The 12,026-nt window shown below is 53.3% G+C and overlaps 1 protein-coding gene across 1 annotated transcript in view; it reads left to right on the top strand.

Moving 5' to 3' along the window:
* Col7a1 (collagen type VII alpha 1 chain) overlaps nt 1-12,026 on the top strand; it is a 46,279-nt gene that overhangs the window by 22,575 nt on the left and 11,678 nt on the right. The window contains exons 53-87 of the mRNA XM_042665922.1: nt 875-919; nt 1,168-1,239; nt 1,739-1,783; nt 2,023-2,049; nt 2,205-2,234; nt 2,318-2,398; nt 2,629-2,664; nt 2,742-2,777; nt 2,859-2,939; nt 3,139-3,174; nt 3,816-3,878; nt 3,967-4,011; nt 6,850-6,885; nt 6,971-7,006; nt 7,114-7,209; nt 7,295-7,330; nt 7,624-7,659; nt 7,772-7,819; nt 8,134-8,169; nt 8,318-8,440; nt 8,532-8,732; nt 8,832-8,867; nt 8,948-9,001; nt 9,129-9,197; nt 9,271-9,315; nt 9,420-9,482; nt 9,670-9,714; nt 10,506-10,541; nt 10,652-10,687; nt 10,837-10,881; nt 11,271-11,303; nt 11,384-11,446; nt 11,585-11,620; nt 11,703-11,783; nt 11,924-11,992. Coding sequence (XP_042521856.1) covers nt 875-919; nt 1,168-1,239; nt 1,739-1,783; nt 2,023-2,049; nt 2,205-2,234; nt 2,318-2,398; nt 2,629-2,664; nt 2,742-2,777; nt 2,859-2,939; nt 3,139-3,174; nt 3,816-3,878; nt 3,967-4,011; nt 6,850-6,885; nt 6,971-7,006; nt 7,114-7,209; nt 7,295-7,330; nt 7,624-7,659; nt 7,772-7,819; nt 8,134-8,169; nt 8,318-8,440; nt 8,532-8,732; nt 8,832-8,867; nt 8,948-9,001; nt 9,129-9,197; nt 9,271-9,315; nt 9,420-9,482; nt 9,670-9,714; nt 10,506-10,541; nt 10,652-10,687; nt 10,837-10,881; nt 11,271-11,303; nt 11,384-11,446; nt 11,585-11,620; nt 11,703-11,783; nt 11,924-11,992 — 1,956 coding nt within the window. The remainder of the gene's footprint in view (nt 1-874; nt 920-1,167; nt 1,240-1,738; nt 1,784-2,022; nt 2,050-2,204; nt 2,235-2,317; nt 2,399-2,628; nt 2,665-2,741; nt 2,778-2,858; nt 2,940-3,138; nt 3,175-3,815; nt 3,879-3,966; nt 4,012-6,849; nt 6,886-6,970; nt 7,007-7,113; nt 7,210-7,294; nt 7,331-7,623; nt 7,660-7,771; nt 7,820-8,133; nt 8,170-8,317; nt 8,441-8,531; nt 8,733-8,831; nt 8,868-8,947; nt 9,002-9,128; nt 9,198-9,270; nt 9,316-9,419; nt 9,483-9,669; nt 9,715-10,505; nt 10,542-10,651; nt 10,688-10,836; nt 10,882-11,270; nt 11,304-11,383; nt 11,447-11,584; nt 11,621-11,702; nt 11,784-11,923; nt 11,993-12,026) is intronic.

Below are 12,026 nucleotides of genomic sequence, written 5' to 3'. Positions count from 1 at the left end.
TCAAGGCTAGTGGACTACCACTCGAGCCACAGCACCACTTCCAGGCTTTTTCTGCGTATGTGATGCTGAGGAATCGAATCAGGGCCTTATGCATTCTGGGAAAGCACTCTACCACTGAGCCATCTTCCCAGCCCCCCCACCTTTTTTTTTTTAAATTAAGTCTAGCCCTCTACTACCTGAACCACATCTAGCTAAGAGGCTCATGGACTCTGTTGCCTGGGCTGGACTTCAAACCTCCATCCTTGCATCGTAACCACCTGAGTAGCTAGGATTACAGGCATGAGCCATTAGTGTCCACTTTTTTTTTGTTAGTGGGGCTTGAATTCAGGGACATGGCAGTGTCCTTCAGCTTTTGTGAGCACTCTACCACTTTGAGCCACAACACCACTTGTGGTTCATTGGAGATGAGAGTCTCACGGACTTTCCTGCCCGGGCTGGTTTTGAACCATGATCCTCAGATCTCAGCCTCCTGAGTAGCTAGGATGACAGGTGTGAGCCACCGGCACCTACTCTTTCTCCTTGAACTGTAATACCTAGGGTCTGAGGTTCTATCAGGTCATCCGGTCCAGCTCTGTCTACTGTCTAGCTGGTGCCAAGGCCTTGTCTTTCCACACTCCCTAAGTTATTTAGGTATTTTTTTTTTGGTAGGTCATGGAGCCTGAACTCTGGGCCTGAGTGCTGTCCCTCACCCCTTCAGCTCAAAGCTAGTGCCCTACCACTTGAGCCACAGTGCCACTTCCAGCTTTTTCTGCTTATGTGGTGCTGAGGAATAGAACCCAGGGCCTCATGCATGCAAGGCAAGCACTCTACCACTGAGCCACCTTCCCAGCCAGTTATTTAGATCCCTCACCGTGACCCTTCTCTTCATTACCAGGGTGAGCCAGGTTTGCCTGGGAAAGCCGGCGAGAGAGGCCTTCGGGTGAGTCTCGGCAGGGAGGAGGAAGGGTGCGTATGGAGGTAATGGGAGAATCAATAGGCTTAATGGTGATGGGAAGCACTGAAGGGTTGGAGGAAATGAAGAGATTCTGCAAGGTATGTGTGTGGGGGGTGGTGTATGTAGGGTGATGGGAGACTGGAGTGATAGGGAACTGGGACAACAGAAAGCCTTCTAGAAGAAGCTACAGAAAGCTAGGAGGGAGTCTGTGTCAGACTAGCTGCTCTTCTCAGGGGCTGCCTGGAGTCCGGGGGCCGGTGGGTGAGAAGGGAGACCAGGGAGATCCTGGAGAGGATGGACGAAACGTGAGTGTTGAACCTCCGACCCATTTAGCTCTCACCCCACCTCAACTCATCAACCCCAATCCTGCCCTCCTCTACCTACAACCCTAACCTTCGCAGTCCTCATTCCTTTTGACTCTTTCATCCTAATCTCCCAAAGGCCATCAGGACCCAGTAAATCCTCACGGTGCTTCTAAATCTCCCCCCCTCTCCCCCGCCACAACTTCTGTCTGTCTGGGCCCTGGTGGCTCACGCCTGTAATACTAGCTACTCAAGAGACTGAGATCTGAGGATCGAGGTTCAAACCCAGCCCGGGCTGGAAAGTCTTTGAGACTCTTTATCTCCAATGAACCACTCAGAAAACTGGAAGTGGCATTGTGGCTCAAGGAGTAGAGTGCTCACCTTGAGCTGAAGAGCTGAGGGACAGCACCCAGGTCCAGAGTTAAAGCCCTACAATCCACAAAAAACAAAACCAAAAACCCTCTGTCTTCCCTGAGTGACCCAGATCTCTGGCTTTCTGCAGGGCAGCCCTGGACCTTCTGGACCCAAGGGTGATCGTGGGGAGCCGGTAAGTGGCCTTTAGGCCAGGCTGGCCCTGGACCCTGATGAGATGGAGATTTTTATTTGTCCTGCTACAATTGATGTTCTGTGTCCATTTGAGGAGAGTGTTTATGGCCACGCCCCCCTCCTCCCTGGAGTCCTTGCTTCTCTTCTGGGGGTTCACATCAGAGGACTAGAGCTGAGCCTGGAGTAGACATGATCTAGGCCCTCAAGACTTCTGTTAACTATAATCCTCTCCTCTCCTAGGGTCTCCCGGGTCCCCCTGGGCGTCTGGTAAGCATAAGCCTCGTACTGAGTCCCAGACTGCTTGTCATTTTCCCTCCCATTCTCTTCTCATCTGGTCTACTCACTACCTGGTCCCCCAACACTTCCCATTGAGCCCCGTTTCTCCTGTTGAAGTGTTCTTCTCATTGGCCATTCCCCCACAGGTGGACACGGGACCCGGAGCCAGAGAGAAGGTACTGGGGGTCTTTGGGTGGGGTGGAACAGTGAGTGTAGGAAAGATCCTAGTACCCCTTCCTACAGCCCCTCTCTGCCCTAGGGAGAGCCTGGAGACCGTGGACAAGAGGGTCCTCGAGGACCCAAGGGTGACCCTGGTCCCCCCGGAGCCTCTGGAGAGAGGGTGAGTGTAACCGGTCCCGTGGAAGGGCCTGAACTCTGGGCCTGGGCCCTGTCCCTCAGCTCTTCAGCTCAAGACAAGCACGCTACCCCTTGAGCCACAGCACCACTTCCGACTTTTTCTGCTTACGCAGTGCTGAGGAATGGAACCCAGGGCCTCATGCATGCAAGACAAGCACTCTATCACTGAGCCACCTTCCCAGCCCTTCTGATCCTTTTTCTTTCTATCCTCAGGGCAGCGATGGGCTCCGGGGACCCCCAGGCCCACAGGTGAGTGCTGAATCTGTCCCCTTTGGCCCAGTTTCCCTTCTTGCCCTTGATGCTTCTCTTGACTTCATTCCCTCCAGGGAGACCCAGGTGTTCGAGGCCCAGCAGGAGAAAAGGTGAGTGTGATTTGGAAAGGTACACCTGCCTCTCAGACCCATCTCAGCCTTCCGAGTCTCTTACCACTCTGTTTCCCTCAGGGTGAACGAGGCCCCCCTGGTCTGGATGGCCGCAGTGGGCTGGATGGAAAACCAGGAGCCCCTGGCCCCCCTGGACTTAACGTGAGTCATGGTAGTCACTTCTAGTCATCTTCTCCAAGAGATCCCGAGACCTTGGCCTCGTCTGTCTGATCTTGGCCTTCACCTCTGGGGCCAGGTGTACCGTCTGTTTCCTCCCAGGCCTAGGGCTCACAAGAGCCACAGTCCTGCCAGCGGGTGAAGGAGACTCTTACCCCACAGCTGACTTTGAATCTCTCCTCAGGGTGCTGCGGGTAAAGCTGGGGAGCCAGGGAGAGACGTAAGTGAGGGGAGATGCTGGGGTGGAGGGCGGCTCACAGGTCTAGCATAAGACCCCCGCTAGGTCCTCAGAGTCACAGGTCTGGGGGCCAGACCTGCCTTAAGGGAAGGTCTCAATTCCCAGACAAGCTATCTTAAAAAGTCCCCATTCCATCTGGACACTGGTGGCTCACACCTGTCATCCTAGCTACTCAGAAGGCTGAGATCTGAGGATCGTGATTCAAAGCCAGCCCAGGCAGAAAAAGTCCGTGAGACTCTTATCTCTAATAAACCACCAGAAAACCGGAAGTGGTGCTGTGGTTCTAGTGGTAGAGTGCTCGCCTTGAGCTGAAGAGCACAGGGACAGCGCCCAGGCCCAGGGTTCAAGCCCCACGACCAACAACAACAACAACAAAAAATGAAGTCCCCCTTCCTGATATCCTGTCTTGGAGATCGTAGTAGGCATCAAGTTCTGGGAATTTTTCCCTTGGGATTTTCATCAGGAGCCCCCTGATTCATTGCTACTGTACCTCAGAGGCTCTTGGGGAGGGGGTGGTGTCAACACTGGAGAAGGGTCTTTGTGGAACTCTTGAAGTCCAGGAGGTGTGTACTAAGGGATCTCTCGGGAGCCCTCCCAATCCTAGCAAACACTTCTTCTTTTAGGGGTTCCCTGGCCTACGAGGAGAACATGGGCCCCCTGGTCCCCCTGGTCCCACTGGAGCACCGGTGAGTCTGGGTTTTCATGCTGCATTTTGGGATCCTTCCCACCCAACCCTGAACCTCTGACATCTGACTGATAGATCTGTCCTCACAGGGAAAGGCAGGAGAAGATGGCAAACCTGGCCTGAATGGAAAAAATGTGAGTATGTCTAGGGTAGCCATAGCAAAATCCACTAAGAAACACTAATAGAGCCGGGCACTGGTGGCTCACACCTGTCATTCTAGCTACTTGGGAGTCTGAGATCTGAGAATCACGGTTCAAGGCCAGCCTAGACTGCAAAGTCCCCGTGAGACTCTCCAATGAACCACTCAAAAAGTGCAAGTGGTGCTGTGCCTCAAATGGTAAAGTGTTAGCCTTGAGCAAAAGAGCTCTGACAGTACTGGGTTCAAGCCCCATGATGGGCAAAGAAAAAAAAAACACTAATCAGAGCAGGATGCTGGTGGCTCATGCCTATAATCTCAGGAGGCTGAGATCTGAGGATCGTGGCTCTGAGGCCAGCTCAGGTAAGCAAATCCATGAGACTTTTTTTGTTTTTTTTGGGGGGGGGGTTCCAGTTGTGGGGCCTGAACTCTGGACCTGGGCGCTGTCCCTCAGCTTTTCAGCCCAAGGCTAGCATGCTACCACTTGAGCCATAGCACCACTTCCGGCTTTTTTTTCTGCTTATATGGTGCTGAGGAATGGAACCCAGGGTCTCATGCATGCAAGGCAAGTGCTCTACCACTGAGCCCCTCCATGAGACTCTTATCTCCAATAAACCACCTGAAAACCAGAAGTGGCACTGTGGCTCAAGTGGCAGAGTGCCAGCCTAGAGCTTAAGAGCTGAGTTACAGTGCCCAGGCTCAGAGTTCCATCCCCACGACTGACAAAAACAAAACAACAACAACAAAAATCCACTAATAGGTTCATGCAGCCCAGCTGCAGACAACACACAAGGCATATAAACAAATAAATGCATATATATATATGTACACATATACACATATACTTATACATATGCATACATTGACACGTGCAAACGTAGCCAAGAGATGCAGATGCATCTGAAATGTGATTCTGGGTGCATACGCAGGCCGCTTTGCACACATTTATGTTAGGTGGATAGGCCAGCTTGTGTCTGGATGGCCTACATGCAGCCATAGGTTCGGGCAGAGAGCCACAGACACTGGTTGAGAGGTGCAGTCGTTGAGAGGAAGCCACGTTCAACAGCTTGTGGAGACAAGTTGACACATGGACGCTGCCACTCAGACTCGTCTATGTGCCACTTGGACTCCGGACTGCTCATGTGACGTAGGCTTTGCTGTGTGACACAGTTGGAAATGTGCTGGCATATGCTTTAAAAAAAAATTGGGGGGCTGGGATGTAGCTCAGTGGCAAAGCTCTTGCCTAGCAAGTGTAACATCCTGGGTTCGATCCCCAGTACCAAAAAAGAAAAGACAAAAAAAATACAGTTAAAAAAACCCCAAACAAAATAAAAAAATTGGGGGCCCAGAACTGAGGCTTGATCTCAGAGTCTGGGCTTTTTCCCTAAAGACTGACATGCCACTGTTTGAACCATACCACCATTTCAGGGTTTTCTTTTTTGTGGTTCATGGGAGATAAGACTCTCACAGACTTTTCTACCCAGGCTGGCTTCTAACTACAATCCTCAGATCTCAGCCTCCTGAGTAGCTAGGATTACAGGCATCAGCCATGAGTGCCCAACACTACCATATGCATTTATATCCATAGTTACCTACCCACATATGACTGTGCACATTGAAACACATTCAAGACTTGCAGGAAAAATAATGCCAGGTACATATAGGCACTGGGACTTGGGCATGCTTGTTTAAAACCCATGCTCAGGGCTGGGAATGTGGCTTAGTGGTAGAGTGCTCACCTAAGATGCATGTAGCCCCAAGTTCAATTCCTCAGCACCACACACACACAAAAAGCTAGAAGTGGCACTGTGGCTCAAGTGGTAGAGTGCTAGCTTTGAGCAAAAAAAAGCTCAGGGAGGGCTGGGAAGGTGGCTCAGTGGTAGAGCGTTTGCCTTGCATTCATGAGGCCCTGAGTTCGATTCCTCAGCACCACATAAGCTAAAAGAAAAAAGCCGGAAGTGACACTGTGGCTCAAGTGGTAGAGCGCTAGCCTTGAGCTAAAGAGCTGAAGGACAGCGCTCAGGCCCAGAGTTCAAGCTCCATGACCGGACCCCAAAAAAAAGAGAGAAATGATTAAGCAAATAGTGATATAGCCATACAGTGGAATATAATTTGGTCATTAAAACAAACTATAAAAAAAAAATTAAAAAAAAAAAAGCTCAGGGACAGCACCAGGCCTTAAGTTCAAGCCCCAAGACCAGCAACCCTCCCACCCCCCAAAAATGCTCATTACTAGCCTAGGATGTGCAGACAGGCTGACACACAGTTACCTTCCCAGACCCACACAAGTTCAAAAGCTAAGACACGCCAGGTGCCGGTGGCTTATGCCTGCAATCCTAGCTACTCAGGAGACTGAGATCTGAGGATCATGGTTCAAAGCCAGCCCAGGCAGGGAAGTCTGTGAGACTCTTATTTCCAATAAACCACTAGAAAACTGGTAGTTGCACTGTGTCACAAGTGGTAGAGAACTAGCCTTGAGCTGAAGAGCTGAGGGACAGCACTCAGGCCCAGAGTTCAAGCCCCACGACTGACCAATAAAAAAAAAAAAAAAAAAAAAGCTAAGGCACACAGCTGCGCACATTTATATATACCATCCCAAAGACACATGAATTTGGAATCAGATCTAGAGAACCAGAGGTAGGCAGGGCTTGTACAGGTATACGTGGAGGTGAGCAGGCCCATGTAGGCACACTAGCAGACATGCAAATAGCTCATGCAGAGCCATGGAACTCTAAAGCACAGATCTTTGATCATAGTCATCCAAAATCTATCAAGACAATATCTTACAGCCAGACACCAATAACCTTTTGAGATGATACAAGTCCTCTGCCCACAGGGAGAACCTGGAGACCCCGGAGAAGACGGGAGAAAGGTAAAATCTCTTCCCCTGGGATCTATTCTTGGCCTTGGCTTAGGCTGTGTCTTTTTAAAAAAAAAAAAGCCTTTTTCTTCCTTAGGGAGAGAAGGGAGATGCAGGTGCCCCTGGGAGAGAAGTGAGTGGCCAGAATTTTTTGAGCCCCAATCTTGACCCTATGAGTTGACTGCATTCTTTCCTGGGTCTCTGGGGATGCCGACCTGATGCCTACCACATCCTCCACAGGGTCACGAAGGCCCCAAAGGAGAGCGTGGAGCGCCCGGTAGCCCTGGACTCCAGGGCCCTCCGGGTGTCCCGGGACAGGTTGGCCCTCCCGGCCAGGTGAGTGGCCAGAGTAGTTCCAATCGGAAGATACAGTGGGGTACCACAATCCTGTGTGACCCTTTTCCCTTCTGTCCTATCTCAGGGCTTTCCCGGTGTCCCAGGAAACATAGGTCCCAAGGTAAGTGTGTAAATATTAGATGAGGGGGTATGGTAGATAAAAGTCTGTGGACATTTTTTCCTCTGATTCTTTTTTTTTTTTTTTTGTCCAGTCCTGGAGCTTGAACTCAGGGCCTGGACACTGGCCCTGAGCTTTTTTTTTGCTCAAGGATAGAACTCTACCACTTGAGTCACAGCACTGCTTCCGGTCTTTTCTGTGTATATGTGGTACTGAGGACTCGAACCTGGGGCTTCATGCATGCTAGGCAAACACTCTACCTTCCCAGTCCTTCTCTGATTATTCTTTGCCTTCAGGGTGACCGTGGCGAGACTGGATCCAAAGGGGAACAGGTGAGGCCTCCCATCTTATATACTTATCCAGGTTGCTATAGGAACCCCTTGTGTCACCCCCCCCCCCCACCTCCCCAACTGGGTCTTGTGGCCCATCATTTGATCTTTCCAGGGCCTTCGTGGGGAACGCGGTCTTAGAGGAGAACCTGGGAGCGTGGCGGTGAGCCAGCCCTGGAACCTGGTCCTTCATGGGAATCTGCATGTCCCTTGGAGCTACCTGTCCAGCCCATTCCCCTCCCACGGGCTCCTCTGTGCCCCATTCCTTGTCCCACTGGCATTCCCCTAGAGCCTTACTCACAGGAACCTGAGTGTGTATGGGGGGCCATGCTGGGGAGGCTGCTAGCGGCCGCCTCAACCCCAACTTCAGCAGAGGGCCAAGGAAGGTGCTGGACAAGAGGGTGTGAATGAAGTCTGTTTCTGGGAAGCAGGGGCTTTTCTTTCGTGGGCACCCATTCACCATCCTTGTATCCCCAGAATGTAGAGCGGTGGCTGGAAACAGTTGGCATCAAGGTGAGTTATTGAAGTTGCTGGGGTGAGGAGCAGATAGGGGCTCCGTGGGGGGAGGGGAAGCAACTGGCACCCATAAGGCCCCCCCCCCACCTCCCCGGAGGAGTACGTGACTGGAATCCCGTTCCTCTGTCCTCTCACTACTCATCAGGCCTCTGCTCTGAGGGAGATAGTGGAGACCTGGGATGAGAGTTCTGGAAGTTTCCTGCCTGTACCTGAACGACACCGTGGTCCCAAGGGAAACCCAGGCGAGCCGGGTCTGCCAGGCAAAGATGTGAGCGAGTGGGCTGTTTGGCCTGTGGAGGGCGGGGTTATTCAGCCCCCTGGCGTTCATTCCACTCATCCATTCGTTCTGCTTTCTTCAGGGCTCCATTGGTTTTCCTGGTGAACGGGGGCTGAAGGGCGATCAGGGAGCCCCTGGCCCCCAGGGGCCTCCTGGCCTGGCTTTTGGAGAGAGGGGACCCCCAGGACCTCCCGGCCTTGCTGGGGAACCCGGAAAGCCTGGCATTCCTGGGCTCCCTGGCCAGGCTGGGACTACAGGAGAGGCAGGAAGGCCAGGAGAAAGGGTGAGTCTGAGAGGCTGACTGGAAGGGCCGGGGACGTGGGGTCCGGAAGTGGGACATCCGTAGTGGAGACCTCACCCTGACCTCTCCGTTGGATTTCAGGGAGAACGAGGAGAGAAGGGAGAACGAGGAGAACAGGTGAGCCGGGTGAGTCTCCACAAGGCGGGAGCCGATCGGAAACCATGCGCACACAAGCCAGCAGATTTTCTTTTCTGCAGGGCAGAGATGGCCTTCCTGGCCCCCCGGGTCTACCTGGTCCTCCTGGCCCCAAGGTAATCACGGGGGGGGGGGGAGCTGTCTACCTTTAGCTCAGACCCTAGAAATCCCATGACCTTCGTGATCTACAACCATGCCCTCCATGCCCCTCTGACGCCCTCACCCATGACCTTGTGCTCACAGGTGGCCACGGATGAGGCAGATCCTGGACTCTTGGGAAAACAAGGACCCCCTGGACCCAAGGGTGCTAAGGTCAGTGTAGGCTTGGCCTGTGGACCACGCCCTTCCGTGTCACTAGGGCCTGATTGACATCTAATCCATTCAGGGGGATCCCGGCAGCGATGGTGACCGAGGCACCAAAGGAGACAGCGTGAGGTCCCCATCCCACTGTTTCTCCTCCTCTGTGGGGGCTACTAGAGAGCGGGGCACACTTGACAGGAATCAGGGGCTCAGGATGGGACATTGTGCTTGCAGGGCATGCCGGGCATCAAGGGAGACCAAGGCGAGCCTGGACAGAGAGGTCTCAACGGCAGCCCGGTGAGTCCTTGTCCCCCTGTGCCATGCACAGGTGAGAAGATGGCTCTTACACGGGTTCTTCTCTGCTCAGCACTGCCTGGGACCCTCCAAGGCCTGCCTTCAGCTGTCTAGAGTTGTGGTTGGTGGATGGAGGAGAAGTTGGGGTTGGGGTATAAAGGCAGGATGGTCTTAGATCTGTTCTCTACAGGGCTTACCAGGAGAACGTGGTATAGCTGGGCCTGAAGGGAAACAGGTGAGTGGGGACATGAGCCTGGGATTGTGTGTGTGTGTGTGTGTGTGTGTGTGTGTGTGTGTGTGTAGTCTTTTTTGTTGTTGTTGTTGTCAGTCCTGGGGCTTGAACTCTGGGCTTGAGCACTGTCCCTCCCCTCTTCAGCTCAAGGTGAGCACTTTACCACTTGAGCCACAGCACCACTTCCAGTTTTTTTTAGTGATTTATTGGAGATAAGAGTCACAGACTTTTCTGCCTGAGCTGGCTTTGAATCATGATCCTCAGATCTCAGCCTCCTGAATAGCTAGGATGACAAGCGTGAGCCACTGGTGCCCGGCTATCTGTGGTCTTTGTATGAGCATGTTGTGTGTGAGCATGTCTGTCTTTGTTTTTTGTGTGTGGATGTGCATGAGCATGTATGTGTATCTTTCTTCGGTTTTTGTGTGTGCATTTGTGTAGGTGTGTGAGCATGTGTGTGTCTGTCTTTGGTCTTTGTGCATGTGTGTGTGTGTGTTCCTTAGGGTACTGATTCCGTACCTCCATGCACAGGTGTGGACCCAGTACATAATGCCTGATAGGGGTTTACTCGTGTGTGTGTGTGTGTGTGTGTGTGTGTGTGTGTGTGTGTGCATGCGCATGCGCACACATGTATGTGGGTGCAGACCCCTATATGGGGACAGTCTACAGATATAGGGCGATCTGGACCTGGGACATTGGGAATGTGGAAAAGGGCTTCCTCAGCACAGGTTCCCAGAATGTGGTAACAAGCCCAAGCACAGTCTAGATCAAGGGTCATCAATCATTTCTCTATGCAGGGTCTGCAGGGCCCGAGGGGCGCCCCCGGCCCAGCGGTGAGTACCCAAGCACCCTTGCTTCACCCAAGCCCAGCCTTTGTCCAGCCTTACTGAGCGATTCCCCCATGAGGTGAGACTCACTCCTTTCATCAGACTGTCCCCAACAGGGTGGGCATGGAGACCCTGGACCGCCGGGTGCCCCGGTGAGTGATGGGGAAACATTTCCTGGTGGGGGTACGGGAAGGGTAGAATGGGCATCGGTCACTGCTGATGAACTGAGCCTTGTTCATGTGAATCCCTGGGCTCAGGCAGATAATGCCAACTTTTATCCCCTGCTACTACTTTTCTCTAGGGTCTTGCCGGTCCTGCAGGACCCCAGGGACCTTCTGGCCTGAAGGTGGGTATGGGCACACGTGGGAGGGGAGGTGTACGTGAGCAGCGACGGAGGTGGCTCCTTTTTCTTTTCTTTTTTCCTTTTTTTTTTGCGATCATGGGGTTTGAACTCAGGACTCGGGCGCCATCTTTGATCCTTCTTTCTTAAGGCTAGTGTTTTCTGATGGCTCATTGGAGATAGTCTCATGGCCTTTTCTGGCTGGCTTTGAACCGTGATCCTCAGATCTCAGCTTTCTGAGGACCTAGGATGCCAGGTGTGAGCCACCAGCACCTGGCTGGGGTGGCTCCTTTGACCCCTGTCCACAGCCAGGGTAACATCTGCCCACTTGTGGGATGGAAACTCAGGCACCCGTCTATGTGGGCTCTGCTCATACAGCTCTGGGTTCTTTGCAGGGGGAGCCTGGAGAGACGGGACCCCCAGGCCGGGTGAGTAGCTTGGCAAGTGGGGGAGGGTCGCAGAGAAACGGGTAGGGGCTCACACCGCCCTGCACTCATTCTGCTTCCAGGGCCTTCCTGGACCTACTGGAGCTGTGGGACTGCCTGGTCCCCCAGGTCCCCCAGGCCTCGTGGTGAGTAGCTGTGACCCCATCAATGATGCCATATTCCCAGTCTGCACCCCCCTGCCCCCCCCAACCAGGTTCCCCATGCTCCCCATGTCCTCCTTTGTCCTGGCCTGGTGTCACCTTTCACATCTTTTCCATCTTCAGGGTCCTCAGGGGTCACCAGGTTTGCCTGGACAAGTGGTAAGTTTGGACAATCTGACCTGGGCTCCAGAGGGGTCAAAGGTCAGCCAGGCCGTTCCTCCCCTGAGCTCTCTCGTCTTAGGGGGAGACTGGGAAGCCAGGAGCCCCAGGTCGCGACGGGACCAGTGGAAAGGATGGAGACAGAGGAAGCCCCGGGGTGCCGGTAACACGTTCTAGGGGATGCTTGTAGCGTCTGGAGATGAGAAGTGGGCGGCTGGGGACAAGATGGCAGATTTGAGAAGTGGGTGGCTGGGGACAAGATGGTGGAATGGCTCTTAAGTGCCTCACGTTACCCTGCCACAGGGATCTCCAGGTCTACCAGGCCCCGTTGGACCTAAAGGAGAACCTGGACCCATAGGGGCCCCTGGACAGGTGACCTTTGACCTTTGACTCTTACCCCCCCCCC

The sequence above is a fragment of the Dipodomys spectabilis genome, unplaced genomic scaffold (genome assembly GCF_019054845.1).
Source record: "Dipodomys spectabilis isolate Male_0828 unplaced genomic scaffold, ASM1905484v1 ptg000360l, whole genome shotgun sequence".
Lineage (NCBI taxonomy): Eukaryota > Metazoa > Chordata > Mammalia > Rodentia > Heteromyidae > Dipodomys > Dipodomys spectabilis.
The sequence above is the reverse complement of the archived record's forward strand: the minus strand, read 5'-3'. Positions and strand labels throughout refer to the sequence as shown.